This window comes from Athene cunicularia (genome assembly GCF_003259725.1).
Source record: "Athene cunicularia isolate RWA chromosome 19 unlocalized genomic scaffold, athCun1 chr19_part1, whole genome shotgun sequence".
Classification (NCBI taxonomy): Eukaryota; Metazoa; Chordata; class Aves; order Strigiformes; family Strigidae; genus Athene; species Athene cunicularia.
Genome location: NW_020799124.1, coordinates 6,918,146 through 6,934,387, shown reverse-complemented (window position 1 = coordinate 6,934,387; position 16,242 = coordinate 6,918,146). Strand labels below are relative to the sequence as shown.

General features: G+C 43.8%; 1 protein-coding gene across 2 annotated transcripts; it reads right to left on the bottom strand.

The window, feature by feature from the left end:
• On the bottom strand, positions 1-15,978 carry LIG3 (DNA ligase 3). Of its 2 annotated transcripts, XM_026861574.1 has the most exons (19): positions 15,402-15,978; positions 14,762-14,899; positions 13,675-13,872; positions 13,076-13,227; positions 12,023-12,189; positions 11,285-11,362; positions 11,001-11,169; positions 10,196-10,351; positions 9,618-9,749; positions 8,784-8,863; positions 8,231-8,318; positions 7,231-7,308; positions 6,838-6,961; positions 6,319-6,461; positions 5,426-5,500; positions 4,690-4,836; positions 3,484-3,658; positions 2,501-2,592; positions 1-1,683 (listed from the first exon to the last, which is right to left on the bottom strand). In XM_026861574.1, exons 1-19 carry the CDS (start codon positions 15,958-15,960, stop codon positions 1,447-1,449), a joined length of 2,988 nt encoding a protein of 995 aa, XP_026717375.1. In that variant the 5' UTR covers positions 15,961-15,978; the 3' UTR covers positions 1-1,446. The 2 variants fall into 2 exon arrangements, with proteins under 2 accessions (XP_026717375.1, XP_026717376.1); XM_026861575.1 differs by lacking the exons at positions 1-1,683; positions 2,501-2,592; positions 3,484-3,658 and adding an exon at positions 4,386-4,540.
• Positions 15,979-16,242: the final 264 nt, after the last annotated feature.

Below are 16,242 nucleotides of genomic sequence, written 5' to 3'. Positions count from 1 at the left end.
CCCCCCCCGACTATAGTGTTTCCCTTGCAAAAAGGGATTCTCTACTTATGGATGATTGTTTTTAAGGAAAAAAAAAAAAAAAATCAAAATCTGGAGGAAACTGATTAATGATCCAAAGGAATATAATGATCTGAACTAATAAAGTAAATGGAAATATTTATGTGCTTTATGTACACTGTACATAGTTTAAATATTTTAAAATTTAATATTCTACTTGAAATGGCATGTTATTCTCTATTAAATCCTCTTGGTACTATGATGGTTAAACTTACTAGTTTTGGTACAGAAGTTTGGTTTATAATTTTATAATAAAGTTGAAATGTGATATAGTTAACCTTGTTTTCTGACTCAACCAGAAAAGGTGAGGGATACCAGGTGCTTAAATATCACTAGTGGGTGGGGTACAAGCACAGAGAGATTGAAGGAAAAAAGTTAACTGAAAACATTAACTTTTTAGCAGTGCAATCTTAACTTTGTGGAGATTACAAAGGGGAGAGAACACACTCTGTACCCCTGAGACTAAGGGAACCAGTATATCAGTCAGCTCACTTTTCCTGTCATAATGCACACACATGCACTCGGTCTACTCATGCAGAGTTAGTCAGCAAATGCATATTGTCATTTGCAGATCAGTGAAGTTAAAATGAACCCCTATTTCTAAAACCTATTTTCCTCATTTCATTAATATTTTAAGTACTTGCACTAGTTTTGAACAGCTTCAGATAAGGAGGTCTCTCAGCTACCCTAAAAGATCCAGATGGTCAAGATCCTTTCCCAGCTTTTGCTTGTTGAAACATGAATAGCAGAACACGAGCAACATATTCTAGGAAACAAACACTCCAGGAGGATGCCTGGATAATGCTACAGCAGTTGCTTATTTGGTGTCCTAGTTTTAACATGAAACCTACAGCAGTTATAAACTGCTACTGGATACAGACCTGGGCTGAATGTTAAAAGATGGGAAGGAGAAGTCCAACGGAGAAGGACACGTGTCCTTCATGTAAACTCTAGCCATGCAGCAAAATGATCCTGGCAATACAGCCAATGGTTTCATGTATTTGGTGGCCTGTTTTCCTGTCCAGGCAGAGAATAACCTTTGGAAAGAAGTCCTGACAGCAAAGGCAAAACTGCTTCAGTTTTATTTTTTTATCTATAAAAATACCCAAACTTTAAAAACCCAAGGAGACTAAACCAGCACCTCGGTAAGTGCAGTGGTCTACATTATGGGCAGAAAAATGGATTCAGCAGGGACATTTCTTCGGAGAACTGTTTTAATTCATACCATATGGTTGCTATGGATCTTTGTAACTACCTCTGATGGACTTGGGTATTTTATTTCTATCCATGTCTCCACAGAGGAATCTCACCATTTCTTCCACCTACCTAGTTTTCAGCTGTTTTTTTCAGGAAATTCTTGTCAAGACTGGTCACAGCTGCCCCACGTTGCTAGCATGGGGCTACCAGTCTCCGTTTCCGGATGCATTCCCAGATCCAGTTGGGAGACACACGCTTAGCACCAGGATTGTCATCAATATTGTCCCCTATGACGTGCGTTGCTGAGGCTGTGTCGAACTCTGGCACGAGATCCCCATCATATGCTATAAAGTACCGACGGATTTTGTCAAAGTCCTTCACAGAGGGCGACAGGTACAGCTTCACACCAGTGAATATGTCCAGCAGCGTCTGCAGATTGTGAAAGAGGATGAGAAGCACAGGTTGGTAAAAATATTGGATTGGTCTGGAAATTACTCTAAATTCTCTGAGGCATGAACGAGTCCATTCACAGTTCCCAAGGTTGTCATTCTAATCCCAAGCCTAATAACTCTGAACTGCTATTAAATCATACACAAGAGCAACGCCCACACAGTTCCTCTGAAAGCCCGATGGTGCAGCTGAACAGTGGTTCCTTAGCTAAGGGGAATTATTACCCCGTTATTCCCCTCAGTGATGATGCTGATGTGGTCTGGTAAACGACTTTGTTTTTACAAGCTGATGCTTCTTAGTTAAAGTAGGAAAATGTCACCACACTGGGAGGGGACTTGGTGCTTGCATCAAAATAGTTACTCCAGGCTTCTTGGGAAATGATAACTCAGTGACTCTTAATCCTCTCCTACAGTCTGCTGCACAATGAGCTAGAAAGGACAGTTCTCTCCCTTTACAACTCCCAGCTCTTCCATACGCAGCAGTCAGGAAGAGCAGCTACTCAGCAATCACAATGCTTTGTGGAGCAGGACATTGTTGGTGGGTGAGCAGAGCACTGGTCTTTAGCATGACAAACCCAGTTATGTCAGCTCTGCAGACTGGAAAGAAGAGCTGCAGCCATCCACTTCCTTTACAACGGGGCTTGTCACTGCTGTTTCTGCCTTTACATTTCAATTCTGGGTGCTGCTATAGGAAGGTTTCAAAGACTTTTCCAGATGGAAGGCGAAAGTGAACAGAAAATTGAAACTGCCTCAGCTTCCCTCCCACCCCAAAGTGGTTGCTGCCCAGCTGTCCATACCTTTTTTCCATTGTCTTCCATCTCAGAGGCTTTTCGTTTCTCCCCTCGTTTCTCCTCTGATTTTTGAGGGGATCCAAGGACTGCTTTGCTCTCTAAAAACAAAATAACTTCTCATTCGTGCTCTCTGTCCAGATACCAATTGTGTATTAAAGTGGGGGGATAAGAGTGAAGAGAGTAAAAGGGAAAAGTTTCCCTGCCCTCTTTCTGGAAAATCCATGAATTAAAATTTAACTATAAGACACACTTTTCTACTGCAAACGGTGTGTGGGATCTTCCTGCCCTCATCTCCAGGATGTTGCTGTTCAACTCCCCTCCTTGCTATCACCACACTTTTCTGAGACTGCTCACTTTCATTCAAGCTATTCCCCAGTGACAAAGCACGGGTAAAGCAAACTCATTTCACAGCTTTGCCATTTACTGCTTGGAAATCCCCTCCATCCAGGTGCCCTATTACATGCATGAATTTCATCCAAATAAATACTGGTTCACGGCCAAAAACGTCTAACCAAGGGGCATGTGATCTACAGGCACAGGAGCAGCAAGTTTGCTGTTCAGATCAGTCTTGCACGGTCTACTAAGGACCTTGATCTAATGAGATGAAAAGGGATTGCAGTCCCAGAGAAGTCACTCCAAAGTAGTTTTGGTACAAACTATGAGACTCCGCTAGCTTCAAAATACCTGTTCTAAGCAGCATAATCTCAGAGCTTTTATCGTCTAAATGAGTTGCCTAAGCAACATCACTGCTGTTTCCATCTTTTCTTGAGCCCAGCACACCTCAGAGCTGTGGCTATTCAATCCCTGCTATCAGTAACACAGGCCAAACCAAGGGTCTAAACTAAGCTTTGCCCATTAATCCTGACATGCACGTGAAAGCTGCCATGGGATCTTCAAGCATCTGACAGACGGCAAAGATCCAAAGCCAGCCTGGCCCAAAGGCAGAGAACACACCCCAAGGGGTCTCTCCCTAGAAAGCCCCATCTTACCTTCTGGCTTCTGGGCTTTTGCAGGTGACTTGCTTGGGGGAGTTTTAATAGTGCTGTGTGGTGTGGAAGACCTGGAACTTCCCTCGTTCTCTCCACTACTGCCAGCTGTGGACTCATCTTCCTCCCCAGCAACAACACTGAAATCAGCCTTCTCTTTGGAGAGTTGGTACAGCTCCTGTCCCACCAGAAACAAAGCACCACCTTTAGGCACAGCGAAACCTCTGACATTAGACACGAGCCATAATGCACGGTCTCCTCTTGTTTGTCTTCCCCTCCCCAAAGTGTTTGCTTGTATACTTCCTGCACCTCTTTGTAGCCATATTCCTGTCAACTTTGTTCAAGCTCTCTGCCTGACATTAAGGGAAGCCATACAGGGAGGTATCAAGACAGACTCATAGATGCCACATTAACTCTTTAGAGCCCAGCTCCCTAGCCCAGAAAATGAACAATACCCACTGCTCACTTGGGGAACAGTCTGTCTGACAAGGGTTATTTTACCTTTCCCTCCCTGGCCTGCATAGGGAGCCAGAAAGACTGCTGGCCAGCTGGTAAGCTGAATCACTCCTTGCTTCCATGGCGTAACAAGCACTTATATCTGCTGCCAAGTGTCCCTGCGGGCAGCGTGCGGGCAGCGTGCAGGCAGCCCAAACAGCAGCAAGGAGGCTGAGAACAGAGCTCATCAACAGCTGACTTACTGCTGGGGATGGCAGCCAGCCAATGGGTTTCTCTCAGCAAAGGAGGCACAGAAGCTGTTGGGGGGGGTGCAGCCCCAGGGCTCCTGACTGCCTGCCAGGTGGCCCCCGTGCCCTCAGTCACTTCCCAGATGCCTTCCCCAATCTCAGCAATTAATGGGAGACCGAATGACCACAAACACTTAAAGAGAATAAAGGTCACCTCTTCCAGGAAGGGAATTGCTCACCATGAAGGCTGTTACAAGAGCTGATACAACTAGCTGCCAGCACAGACTTTCCTGAAAGTGCACAACAGCTCAAGAGACTCGAGAGGCCCCGTGAAAGAATAAGATTCACATCAAAATAATCCAGCAAGCAGCCTGAGCCTAGAATAAATGGAAAATGTAACGTGCCATCGTAGTACCAGTCAGCAGATGTCTTCACTACACACCCTGCTATCCGAACTTGTCTTTCCGAACACTGATGCTGTCAGAACCTATCCGGGAAGGTGCTGCAGACATGCACGCAGGCTCACCTTAAGCTGCTGAAGGTTGGTGGCTGTCTTCCAGTCTTTGTCATCTCGAATGCGGGTGCAGCGAGGGAAGCGAATGGAGATCCCATCTGCAGTGTGGGCTTCAGCTTTAGAGAATTCAGCCCCCGTGATCTCCCACACTGGAGCTTTCTAAACACATTATTGAGGAAGTCACGTCACATTCCTGTGTTTTCTCATGAACTAACTCTAATGCATCTGTGTTCCTCCACCTCTACAGCAAACCCCCTTGCTGTCCCAGCACAGAGTTCCATATATACACTTTCTGGATCACTGTAATTAGAAAAACTTCTATTTTTTTCAGCAAGTCAGAGATCCACAACTGATTTATAATGCTGATTTCCAAATGACACCTTTTCTATCAGACATACATGGCGTAAAGCATAATGATAAATTTTGTAAAATGTTAGCAACTTCTGGGTTACAGATGAGCTTCAACCGTTTTAAGTCAGATTTTTCATGCCTCAAATTTAAAGCAAATTCATTTCTGGAAGGGATTTAATGCAGAGTATTTCCCAGAAGTGCTGCAGGTATGATTTCTTCATAAAGCTCTTAGCCTCAAATGCACCTGTAAGATTCAGAGATAAAACCTGGCGCTTAATTTCCTGTTCAGGGATAAGACTAATCATGTAACGGAGACAATTTGTACACTTAAATGAAGTACAGTAGCTTGCTACATCAGGACTGAAAACCATAGTTAGATGACTATGACAGCACTTACCTTTGGATCAGGGACAATGAAGTCTGGGTAGTAGATTTTGTTAATTTTTAGCCACCTTGGAATTTTACTAGGATCCTATTAATGAAAAACAAAAACAGAATCATAGCACTTACGATCATATATGAAACTATTTCTACAGAAAAGTTGCTGAAAGACACCCTAGAATTAGATTAGGTATTACATTGCCTTTGTATGAATGAAACTCACTTTACCCTGCAGTGCAAGGTGCACTCATCTGCAGCAGTTTCTCTTACCTAGAGAATCCCCAAAACTATCTATAATATAGCTCTCAGCTACTGTCATTCTGTATATAAGACAATAACATTGTTGCTCCAATTACAATTCATATAAAACTAGATTCTGTAACCTTGATGCAAACGGCCTTCAGGATGTCAAGTAAGTATTAAAATTCAGCTCTCTAAGTCCTAAAAAGTAAAATTCCTCACTTAAGTAAGCTGCTCACAAGAAGTCTTAACTCCAACAGGTCAGGTTATGCAGCCACAAGGCAATAGCCTGACTGGAGCATTTCTCACCCGCAGCCCCATCTAGTGACTGTCTTCACCAATCACAATATGCCAATAAAATGGTACTTGTTGTGCTCTTCCTAATAAAACTTTGTCTTAGCAGGAAACAGATGGTGCCTGGCTTCCCACTCAGTGTCTGAGTACAAATCTCAGGCAGTGCTTCATCTTAGGAGCTGGCTGCACCTACATCTCATTTGTGTCAGAGCAATTTATCTGCTTTAACACTAATTGAGCCTCTATCCCTTCCCAGCAGAGCCCCTCCATTCTGCATGTAGCCAGCACCTCGCTGCAGCTCAGCGGGAAGGCAGCTGTTACCCAGCCCTCTGCTGAGCTCTCCTCTGATTGCCTCCAGGCCAGAGCCCCTCTCACCTTGCTGATCTTCACCATATCCAGCTCCGTTTGCAGACGCGCCAAGGTGGCGTCATCGTGGCCACCGGAGCACTTGGTCACAGTGCACCACTTCTCACTCTTGGGATCATAGCAGCCCATGAGGAAGATGGACATCATCCCACCTGCAGGAGGGGAAAGCGGGGCAGCCCACATCATCTCCAGGACAAGCCACAGATTCTCAAAAAGCAAACTAACAAACCCAAATTCTTCCATCTTTGGGAGTCAAACAAAGGGCCTTGGGCTTGTGATGGCTTCACAGCAACGGCTCCCATAAACAAAGCTGAACTGAGAGCTTCTACACTGTGTGAGAGGCTGAAGGCTTTGCTGTGCCACTTAACCCACCAGAAACTGGCATGTAACAGACTGAAGCAGACTGTCACTGCTACAGCCGCTCCTGTTCTGGAAGGAGACCAAACGCTGCAGGAGGCCTGGAGTGGGAAAAAGCTTGAGTTTTCTGAACTGACAGATCTCTGACTTAAGCCAAGTGCAGAGACTTACCTTTACTGCCTTGTCCATAGAAAGCTCCCAGCACCACCAGGTCTGCAGTGTCAGCCATTGCACCCTCATTCAGGTAGTCCTTTTTCACTTTCAGCCAATGCCTTTTTCCTGGTTCATAATTACCCTGGGCAAAACAAGGCAAGAACCCCCAGTCAGAAAGATCACTGGGGACAGCAGCTATGTCCTCAAACAGCCCTTGCTTTTATCCAGGTTAGTTGTACAAGAGCACAGCAGTGCTCAGATACAGGAGGAGCAGCTTGGACTGGACATCAGCATCAGCAAGAACCCAGAAATGTTTCAAAGATGTCTTATGGGTGTGCTTCACACACAGGCCTGTCTGTTGCTATTCCCCAATTCCCAGCATACACCAATGAAGAGTAAACGTGAACCTGCCTTTTTATCTTTTAACACCAGTCCTTCCAGTCCCTCACGGATGACTCGGGTGATCATATCTGCAAGATCTGAAGCTTTCTGAAAAGGAAAGGAATCGTGGTTAGCTCAAGACTGTCAAAGAGTTGTACTCTTCGGGCCTTCTATTTGAAGCAGCAGTGCACTAAACCCAAAGCAACTGCAGAGAGATGAATGGGTAATTTCATAAAATAGTTTTCCAAGGAGAGTCCCATACATGTTCTCTGTGCTGCACATCCAGGGTCTAAGCTGGGAATATGTTCCAAGAGAAGGGTTGGTTAGTTGAAAAGTACTCCTCAAGGATTAGGCAGCCACACTGATTTGTGTCACACATTTTCCTCAGCCAGCAACATGTGCTTACTTCTCTATCCAACTGCCTTGGGACCTGCTCTTTTCTTCTTCCCCAAATGTCCAAGCATTCTCCATCAAAACCAAGGTATTACTGAAATCAGTAGCAACAGGGAAAAAATAATGGGACACATTATGCTTGTACGTAACAATCAAAGGAAAAATTGAGCACACTGCTGTCTAAATGCAGTTTTTAGCACTCAGGAAGTATCCGGGCTGTGGGGCACCTGAAGTTGCCAGTTTGGAAACTCAAAGCAGTCTAGCTCCCCTCAGTCATACTTCAGTCTTCTCTACACAGCTCAGCACTGCACAGTACAGACTAAATTACAAGAGGCTTTAGCTCCTCCTAACAATGCTACAGTGGCTATAAAATCATTAAGAAGCCACAAGAGAGATGTGCAAGTTAAGACTATAATGAAGTGGTTGTAGCTGAGACCAGATGGGAGCACAGGCACAGCTCTCCTCAACAGTGCTAGCTCAAGAAGCCTCGCACATAGACCAGCAGAACTATTTTGACAGGCAGGAAATTGCTGGATTTGCAGCCTTAACCATAAAAAGGGCCACGTGGTAACACAGCAACGAAGTGTCCAGAGTGCAATCCACAAGATCACCACGCATGTTTTGACACTGAACTCACCGTGACCTGCTTCATCTCCGAGAAAAGGATCCGGTTGGGGATTTCAACCATGTTGTCGTGGAGAAACTTACGGCGTTCACACAGAGGCCTAAACCAGGGTATAGATAATTAAGGACAAGCAAGCAATTTTAACATGAAGTACCCATCACGTGAACACTGAGGAAAGCTATTAAATAATTAAATGATTTATCCTACAGAGTTCCAGAAAGGACAATCAATTCTTACTTTCTTCCAGGAAGTAAGTTATAAAATAGAAATTTTGTGCTAAGAGTGCATTTAGTTTCAGAGGATACAGGATGAGCTGGGTACTGAACCACAAGCAGTTCAGTTGAAATGCAGTTAATCCTGGTATTGTGGAACTGCAGAGCAAGATGGAGCTCCACAGGGAAACTCCTCAGCCCAGCAAGGACTCTCCCCTGCCACCCTGACTCTCCAGGGGTAGGTGGCCAGTGGTAACAGCCGCCGTGTGCTGCTCCCTCTGCAGTGGGAGTTTTCCAGCCAGTTCACACTGGGAAACTGCTCAGGTTACTCTCCCACTATGGCACACACATACCTGTCCATCAGGCTGATGTCATTGAAATAGATGCAGTCAAACACAAACAAACAAACGTTGGCATCTTGGAAAGCAGCTTTCTGAAAAACAAGTAAGACTGATTAAAACAAATGTGCTGTTGTAGCAAGCAGCAATATGGAGTTTAGAAAAAGAGCAGAAACAAAAGGATGTATTTTTATCTCATTAATCTTTCTGTTATAATAAGCTTAGGCTTCTTTTAGAAGACAGACATATTCTGAGACTTAAGCATTAGCCTGGACATGTTGAAGCTGAAACTAAAGATAAAACATGCTCATTTCCTAGTGACAGGGAAACAATTCCACAAATATAAATGACTTTGGGCAACGTAACATCCATCACTACTGCTGCAACAAAAACCCAACAAGCATTCCAGAGACTTCAGATTAATGGCTGCTTTAAGTTAAAGCACTTACAGTTTAGTTTTCTTTTTACTGTCCTCTTCCTCACCATCATTTAGTCTAGACATCAGCACTTCATAATGTTCCTACATACTCTCTGCATCACTGTGGCCTTCCACTCTGCCATACATCGCTCAAGCAATGACAGAATTGCAAGATTTTCCAAGGGTTTTTTTTAATATTTATTTCAAAGTTTTCTTACTGTCCTGCTAGTGATCAGGTTAATATCAAATCCATTGTATTAGAGCAGTACCTTTTCATTAATATCAGCCTTCTTGGGGATCTTACTTTTCCCCCAGATGCTCTAGCAAGCACCAGATCTCTTAAATTATCTGTTGTAACAGGATGACGGTGTGTTTAAGTTAGCAGAATAACAGCCTGCAACCACAACAAAGGATTTATTTTTTTTTTTTACCTTATGGACACCAAGAGTCCCAAAAGGAAGGGGCTTGCCAGTTTTGTTGTCAATCAGAAGAACTTCTGAATCCAGGATCATACTTTGCCCACCAGGGAAAGCCTGAGGGATGAAGTCCTTAAAATGGGCTACCTTGGGAAAAAAACAGAAAAGAAAAATCTATTGGCTGAAGAGAGGGACTCGCTCCAACGCAGATGTTTTCTCCAGAAGCATGTCTGAGGCATGTGTAGGCTTATCTGCACTAACTTTACCTTCTACTATGATACAGAAACACAGTCTACAAATAGAAAAATGAGTCTTGAACAGGTACAACCGTCACCCATCTGGCATCAAGTCTCCCAAAATACAGTGCATAACGAGGACTCTAGGGCAGATAGCTTCACTTTAGTTTCAAGCTCTTAATGTCCTCCAAAACTAACTGATTACAATTTCATTAGATGTTGCTTTTCCAGATTCCAAGTATCTACATAAATCAGAAAAAAAAAGTCTACAGCAGAAGATATCCTACTCGCCTACGGAAACTGTTGCGAAATTCACTTGTGTTTACAGAGGAGCTGGCACAGTTTACGGGTGCTTACTTTATGTGGAAGGACAGGTTTGAGGCTTCTGCTGAAGTAGCTGAAATGATCTCCATTTTTATGGACCTGCACCCGCTCGCCATCATATTTGATCTCTGCATACATGCCGTTTGGGCACTTCTTCATGGCATACTCAATTGACTTGCAGGCTTCAGCCTTAGAAAGGTGGAGAGAGAGAAGTTCCAAACAAACTCAGATGATATATTTAAAAATAAAGCTACTCTTACCTAAGTTCATGAAAGAACTACCAATTCCTTTGGAGATCTTTTTGTTCAAGGTCTCTAATATCCAGTCCAACTTGTCCTTTTCTTAATTATTTATTTAGAATCACCTGCATATGCCCAGGTAATTACAGCTTTTTGGTGCTTATCCATTCCAAATAGTTAAGTACTATGCCTTATGTAGGAGTGTGCTTAGCTCAGAAGTAAATACTTAACTCTGATCTTTCAAATAAAAAACCAAACTTATTTGAATCTCTAATCCAACAGAAAGCTTATGCTGCTTCCAGAGAAAGGATCAACTTCTGGAATGACAGCAAACAAAAAAGTCACTTCTGAACTGAAAGCAAGTCAAGACTTCAGCTTCTGCAGTGGCACTGAAGGTGCAAGTACTGAGTACATTGGTAGAAAACACTTTATAAAGTGGTGTTAAACATAAAAATCAGCACTGCACACTCTATTAGCTCATACTACACACAGCCACTTATCTGTCTACTGATTCTTAAAGGTGAGGTCACTGACAGTACATATGAGGACTCCATCTCTGGCTCAGCTGAAGGTTACCAGTGCAGGGCAGCCAGCATTACCAGCATGGGCTGGACCGGGGTCATCAGAGAGGCCTGCACGCTGAGGGTGCGCTTCAGCCCGGGCGCCTTCTCAGCCTCCAGCTGGTTCTTCAGCACTCGCTCCACCACGTCCTGGAGGTTGCGGGACGCTTTGAACGCCTCGTAAGCATTGGGATCCAAAGCATCCAACCTGTAACAAATCGGGGAGAGGAGGGAAACATGGATCAACCTCAGGTCTGCTGCTCCTAGCATATGAGGTTAATGCCCGCTGCTCGTTTTATCTCACAAGACAAGGTAAGACTTACACATGCTTTGCTCCAGCATTCATTTTCAAGTCATGCTTAATTAGCCTGATGATGCATTTCAGGTCGTTGCCTGTACACCTGAAGGGCAAGAGAAGATTCAGAAATAGTAGACATTTAACTGAACTACTTCCTAGCTGAAAAAAAACCCTCATCCATATGTTTAAAAAAAGTCCTCCCCTTCTGTAGGGTTTAACCTCAAATGAGGACACATTACTAGTGACATCTCAGAGTAACAAGAAGATATCCAAAAGGCATCTTTCTGTTTGAATGTCAATATGAATTCTGCATCAGTGTTGACATACCTTCCAAAATTCACTTTATTAACGCATCAAGAGTAAATGATAGCAACATCCTCAGCCCCAGATCAACCCAAACTGAGCCAGACAAAGAATCTTTAACATGTCTAAGTGGCTTAGAGGCTTTTCCCAACATACCCAAGAACAGCAACTTAATTAACAGCTAAATACCACTAAGCTAGTTCTGCAAGCCACTTGCTTAGTACTGACTGAACAGTCTTGACAGGCAAGGATGAAATTCTCTGGCATGAAAAGAGGAGCTACACATGTTCTCCACTGCTGGTCAGTAGTCTAGGTGTCTTAAACCACTAACAGCATCTTACAGATGTTAAGTTCAGTCTCTGTGGCTTACGATTAGTTTTTCACCCATTCCAGCTCACGATATGTAGATAACCACTCCTAGTTTTAGGGTAAACCTTCAGAGGACAATGACTTTCCTTACCTGCGAGTGATATGTTGCAGCACACTTTGCTGGTCATCTTCCTTAGTAAGCTTTGATAGCTGGATTAGGAACTCATCTACCTCTTGGATGGTCAGGAAACTTTTGGCTGCTGGAGGACAAGACTTGCTCTGTTCAAAGAAGATGCGTATGGTCTCTGAAACATCTCCCTGTCTCCAAAAACAAGATAAGGGTGTGGATCAGAGCTATGGCTAGGGAATGGGGACACCACTGCAGATTCAACATGGTTCCAGTCAGTAGGATAAAGCACAGGAATGATGCTGGCATTGCATGAAGGAATTGGAATCAAACATTAGAAAGGAGCTGTTACAACACAGAATAAAGCTTCTCAGCTGTTTCATTTGGAAAAAAAAAAAATTGAGAGTACCAGTGTCATCTCACTGCTGCAACACCACAGACCCTTTATTTCCTCAGGATGAATCCACTTGTAAATCCAAGGATTTGAAACATCCTAGTGATATCACTAGAAGGCAGTATGTACCAAGGCAATAAAACAGGTGGAAGAATTAGCTTCATTATCTAATGCACTCATTTTCTCCATCTTGCAACGAATCAGATGCGTGCATAGTCAATTATCAACTCCTATGCAGAGGAATTAAATGCACACATGTGAGCACTTGCAATTGTATGAGTGGAGCTTAATTGTATGAATCAACTGAAGCTCATAGTAACAGATCTGTTAACTGAATCAGTTTTTGCTATGTAATGTTACAAAAAAAGTAATATAAATCAGTTACACAGGAATACGCTAGACAAAGCAGATGCAGCCCAACTTGCCTAGATATTTTAGTCTTGCTTTCTAAAGTTTTGCAGATGAATTGGTATCTTGCTTTCTGTTCAAACATTATTTTCTAAAGGTTCCAGATGGCAGAAAGTGCTATGAAAACTGCTAAAGCAAAAAAAAAAAAGAAGTCAGCAACTCCCATTCTAACAATCAAGCTAACGATCTTTCAAATAGGAGTAAAAAGAAATCATTACAGAATTTCCATACCAAGAAACTGAACAGCAGAAATGAAGAGAACTCTCTGTACTCACCTGTTCCAGGTCCCGGACCATTTCTTCTTGGCTGCAGTTAAAAATCCTACTAAACAGCTTTACAATCTGCTTATCATTCAAGTTGTAAACAATTTTAATGACGCCTGGTAACAGCAGTTTAATAGTCAGGTATACATCACCATGAAAACCATCTGGGAAAAAAAGCAGAGACTATTAGAAACAGTCACAATTCATTTTCATGTACAAGCTCTGGTTGTTTGTGCCCATTAGCATGACCCTGGGAAAAAAACCCTGCAGCTGGGGCTTTGTCTTTCTACCATGCTGTTCCGCTTCACATGAAAGGAGATTTCTTAGGGGAAACACCCACAATTGTCCTCCAAATCTGATCTCAGCGCTAAATTTGGCGGCACCTGCAAACATTCCCCTCAATCCTAGCCTGAGACATTCTAGTCTGGATGTGTTATTTAGATAAACAGTTCACTTTGCAAATGTTACCTCTGTAGTTCAAAAATCATCACAGCACACAGCTCGGACTACACAGCAACCCAATTTTATTTCACCCTTGCTTCTGAAAGAATACTTTGAGGTTGGTTTTGAAAGGGCTTTCATATGCTGAGAATGCCAAGCAGGAATCATACCTCCTCCAGATCCCTTCTTCAGGAAATCCTGGATGATCTGTGTTTTCACATTATAGCTAGGCTTTTCAGCAACCATGGCACAGAGCTTCCTGAACTCCCGCAGCAAGCAGTCTTTGTGCTTCGGATCACATTTTTTTGCAGATAGGCTGGACTTGTGGGAAGAGTTTGCAGAGACATCTTCCGAGTTCTTTGGCTTGGCTGCATTAGTGACAAAGTTGCTTTTTAATAAGTACAATACTGTGTAAATTTTAAAGTTGAAGCTACCTCTGCTTGGCAAGCTGAAAAGAACAATTCCAGAATGCTGGCAAAGCTTCAGAACTGAATAATTTGTGACTTCAAATTTTAATTACCATTAAAAAAATCTAATCTATGTTGTCATTAGTTTTGCTCTTCACAGTACACCAGAATTTTCTGTATCCTAATTCTCCCAGACAAACGTGATTAAACCTTGGTGAGAAAGAATTCCTGCTGGCAGATGCTTCTGTTTTATTTCTACTTTATATGCCTTTGCCCTTCACAGCAAGATATTTTTGTAAGGTCATCTCTAAAATGGGGGAAAAATGTTCCCATCCCCTCTTCTCTCATACTAACATCCCCACCTATTCTCATGTCTTTGGCTGTGCCTTTGCAACACGTGCTCTGGATAGTTCAGAGCTACACGCCTGTGTCACGTCACTCAGTGCTCACACACTGACTGTCCTGCTGGCATCTGTTTCTCAGGACAAGCTGCTGAGGAATAAGTTTTCCCTTCCATGAACGCTGTAACTGGGAATCCCTCACAGCCAATTTTTTTTAAAGATTTTGAGTCCCACATGGGATATCTTCAGTCTGTACCTTCACTGTTTGAAACTGGCCAATGGACTAAGGCAGCAGTGGAGTCAGCCTGATAATGTGGGTTACTGCATAAACTTTGTTTCCTTGGGAATACTAGAAACTCAAATATCACTTCGTTCAAGACTGACAGCCTAAGACAGCATGATTTTTGGCAAACCATATTTTTAAAATTAATTAAAACTAAACCATCTTCCATACAGAAAAAATTACTGATCTGATAAGGATTTCCCAGAATCGGTTTCTTAAGTCCTACCTGTGAAGCCAGAGAACTTCTTTGGTGACGGAGAGGTGAGAGCTAACGAATCTTTTGTAGTTAACTGTCCTGTGGCAGTGAGCTTTGCTTGGACTATAACTTTTTTCTTCGGTGTATGTGAAGCCTTGGAATTAGCTTCTGTAAAACAGTAAGATTCAAACCAGATGTCAGAAATAATCTCATACATCCCTCAACATATCATCTAAGATATACTGCAACAAACAAGTCTTAAAAGAACTGGGGATGGAGGAGAAAAAAATGAAGGAACTTTTTCAGACATCAAAAGTTAAAAGCCTACGTCATTTATTAACGATCACAGGAAAAAAAGATTAAAATGGAAAGTAACTGATGCTTCCTCCTAGGATTTATCTGCCCGTGTCTGCATGTGAATTAAATCACCTAGACCTTCTCCACAATCACTTGTGACAAATGCATTAAAGTGTTACGGCAGAAGTGACTACTACTTCCTTTTCCTATAGGGCTGAGACACAGATCTGAGTACCGCTACCCACTCTGTCACCAGGTCACATCAATACATCAGTGAGGGCTTTGTGGTAGAGGCTCAGCTGTGTGGCCAACAGCACCATACCCTGAACAAGAGAAGGTAGAAAAGTGACCCAGGTTCTGCCTTGTGTCTCACCTGAGATGTGTTTATTGATTACTTCTTTCTCCTCATCTTGTAGCTCTTCCCATCCTTCCAAGTCTGTGATGTCTTCGATTTTCTTGGTGGTGGCCCGGGCCTTCTCCAGCTTCTCGAACACGCACTTCACATGGTACCACTCCTTCATGTCCCCGCCAGACTCCGTGAAAGGATTGGGAACAATCTTTCCAATGCGCACCATTCCCTTCACGATCTTCTCCTTGCACTTCTTGCAGCCTGCTGTGCCACGCTTGGCATAATCTACACAGTACCTCTGCTCTGCCATGTCCTCTGCAGCTGTGCAGGCTTGGCGATGCCAAAGGTTCAAAAGCAGGGAGTAATGGAAATCCCCAGCACCACCACGCTGGTTTCTGCCCGCAAACTTGAGAGATACACGCCGTAAAAGCAGGTGGTACCAGTAACTGGGGCTGACCGCGGGGAGGCCAACACAACAAAGGTAGGATCTTGGCAAGGAGACCTGTGTATGGGGGCAGAAAAGTCCTGTGCCCCTGCCGAGTGCCCGGGCAGCCTGTGATAGTGTCCTGCAGCCTGTGGGCATCCAGCCTGCTCCACGTGTGCTGCAAAAAAGAGAGGAGAGACTGAGCCACCCCTTGGCTGCCTATGCCTTGTGCCCGGCGTGGGATGTGAGGCCTCTGAGGCCTCAATCCTCCCCCCTCTCTCCCAGGCCTGCCTCTCAGCTGCCTCCCTGTCTGCGACCCGGTCCCCCAGCCCCCAACGGCCTCCATCAGCCCCTGAGCCTGCTCCACCGGCCCCCATACGCCATACGCCCGCACCACAGACCCCTCCTCACCCTCAGCCCCGCCCCTCCACTCTCTTCTCC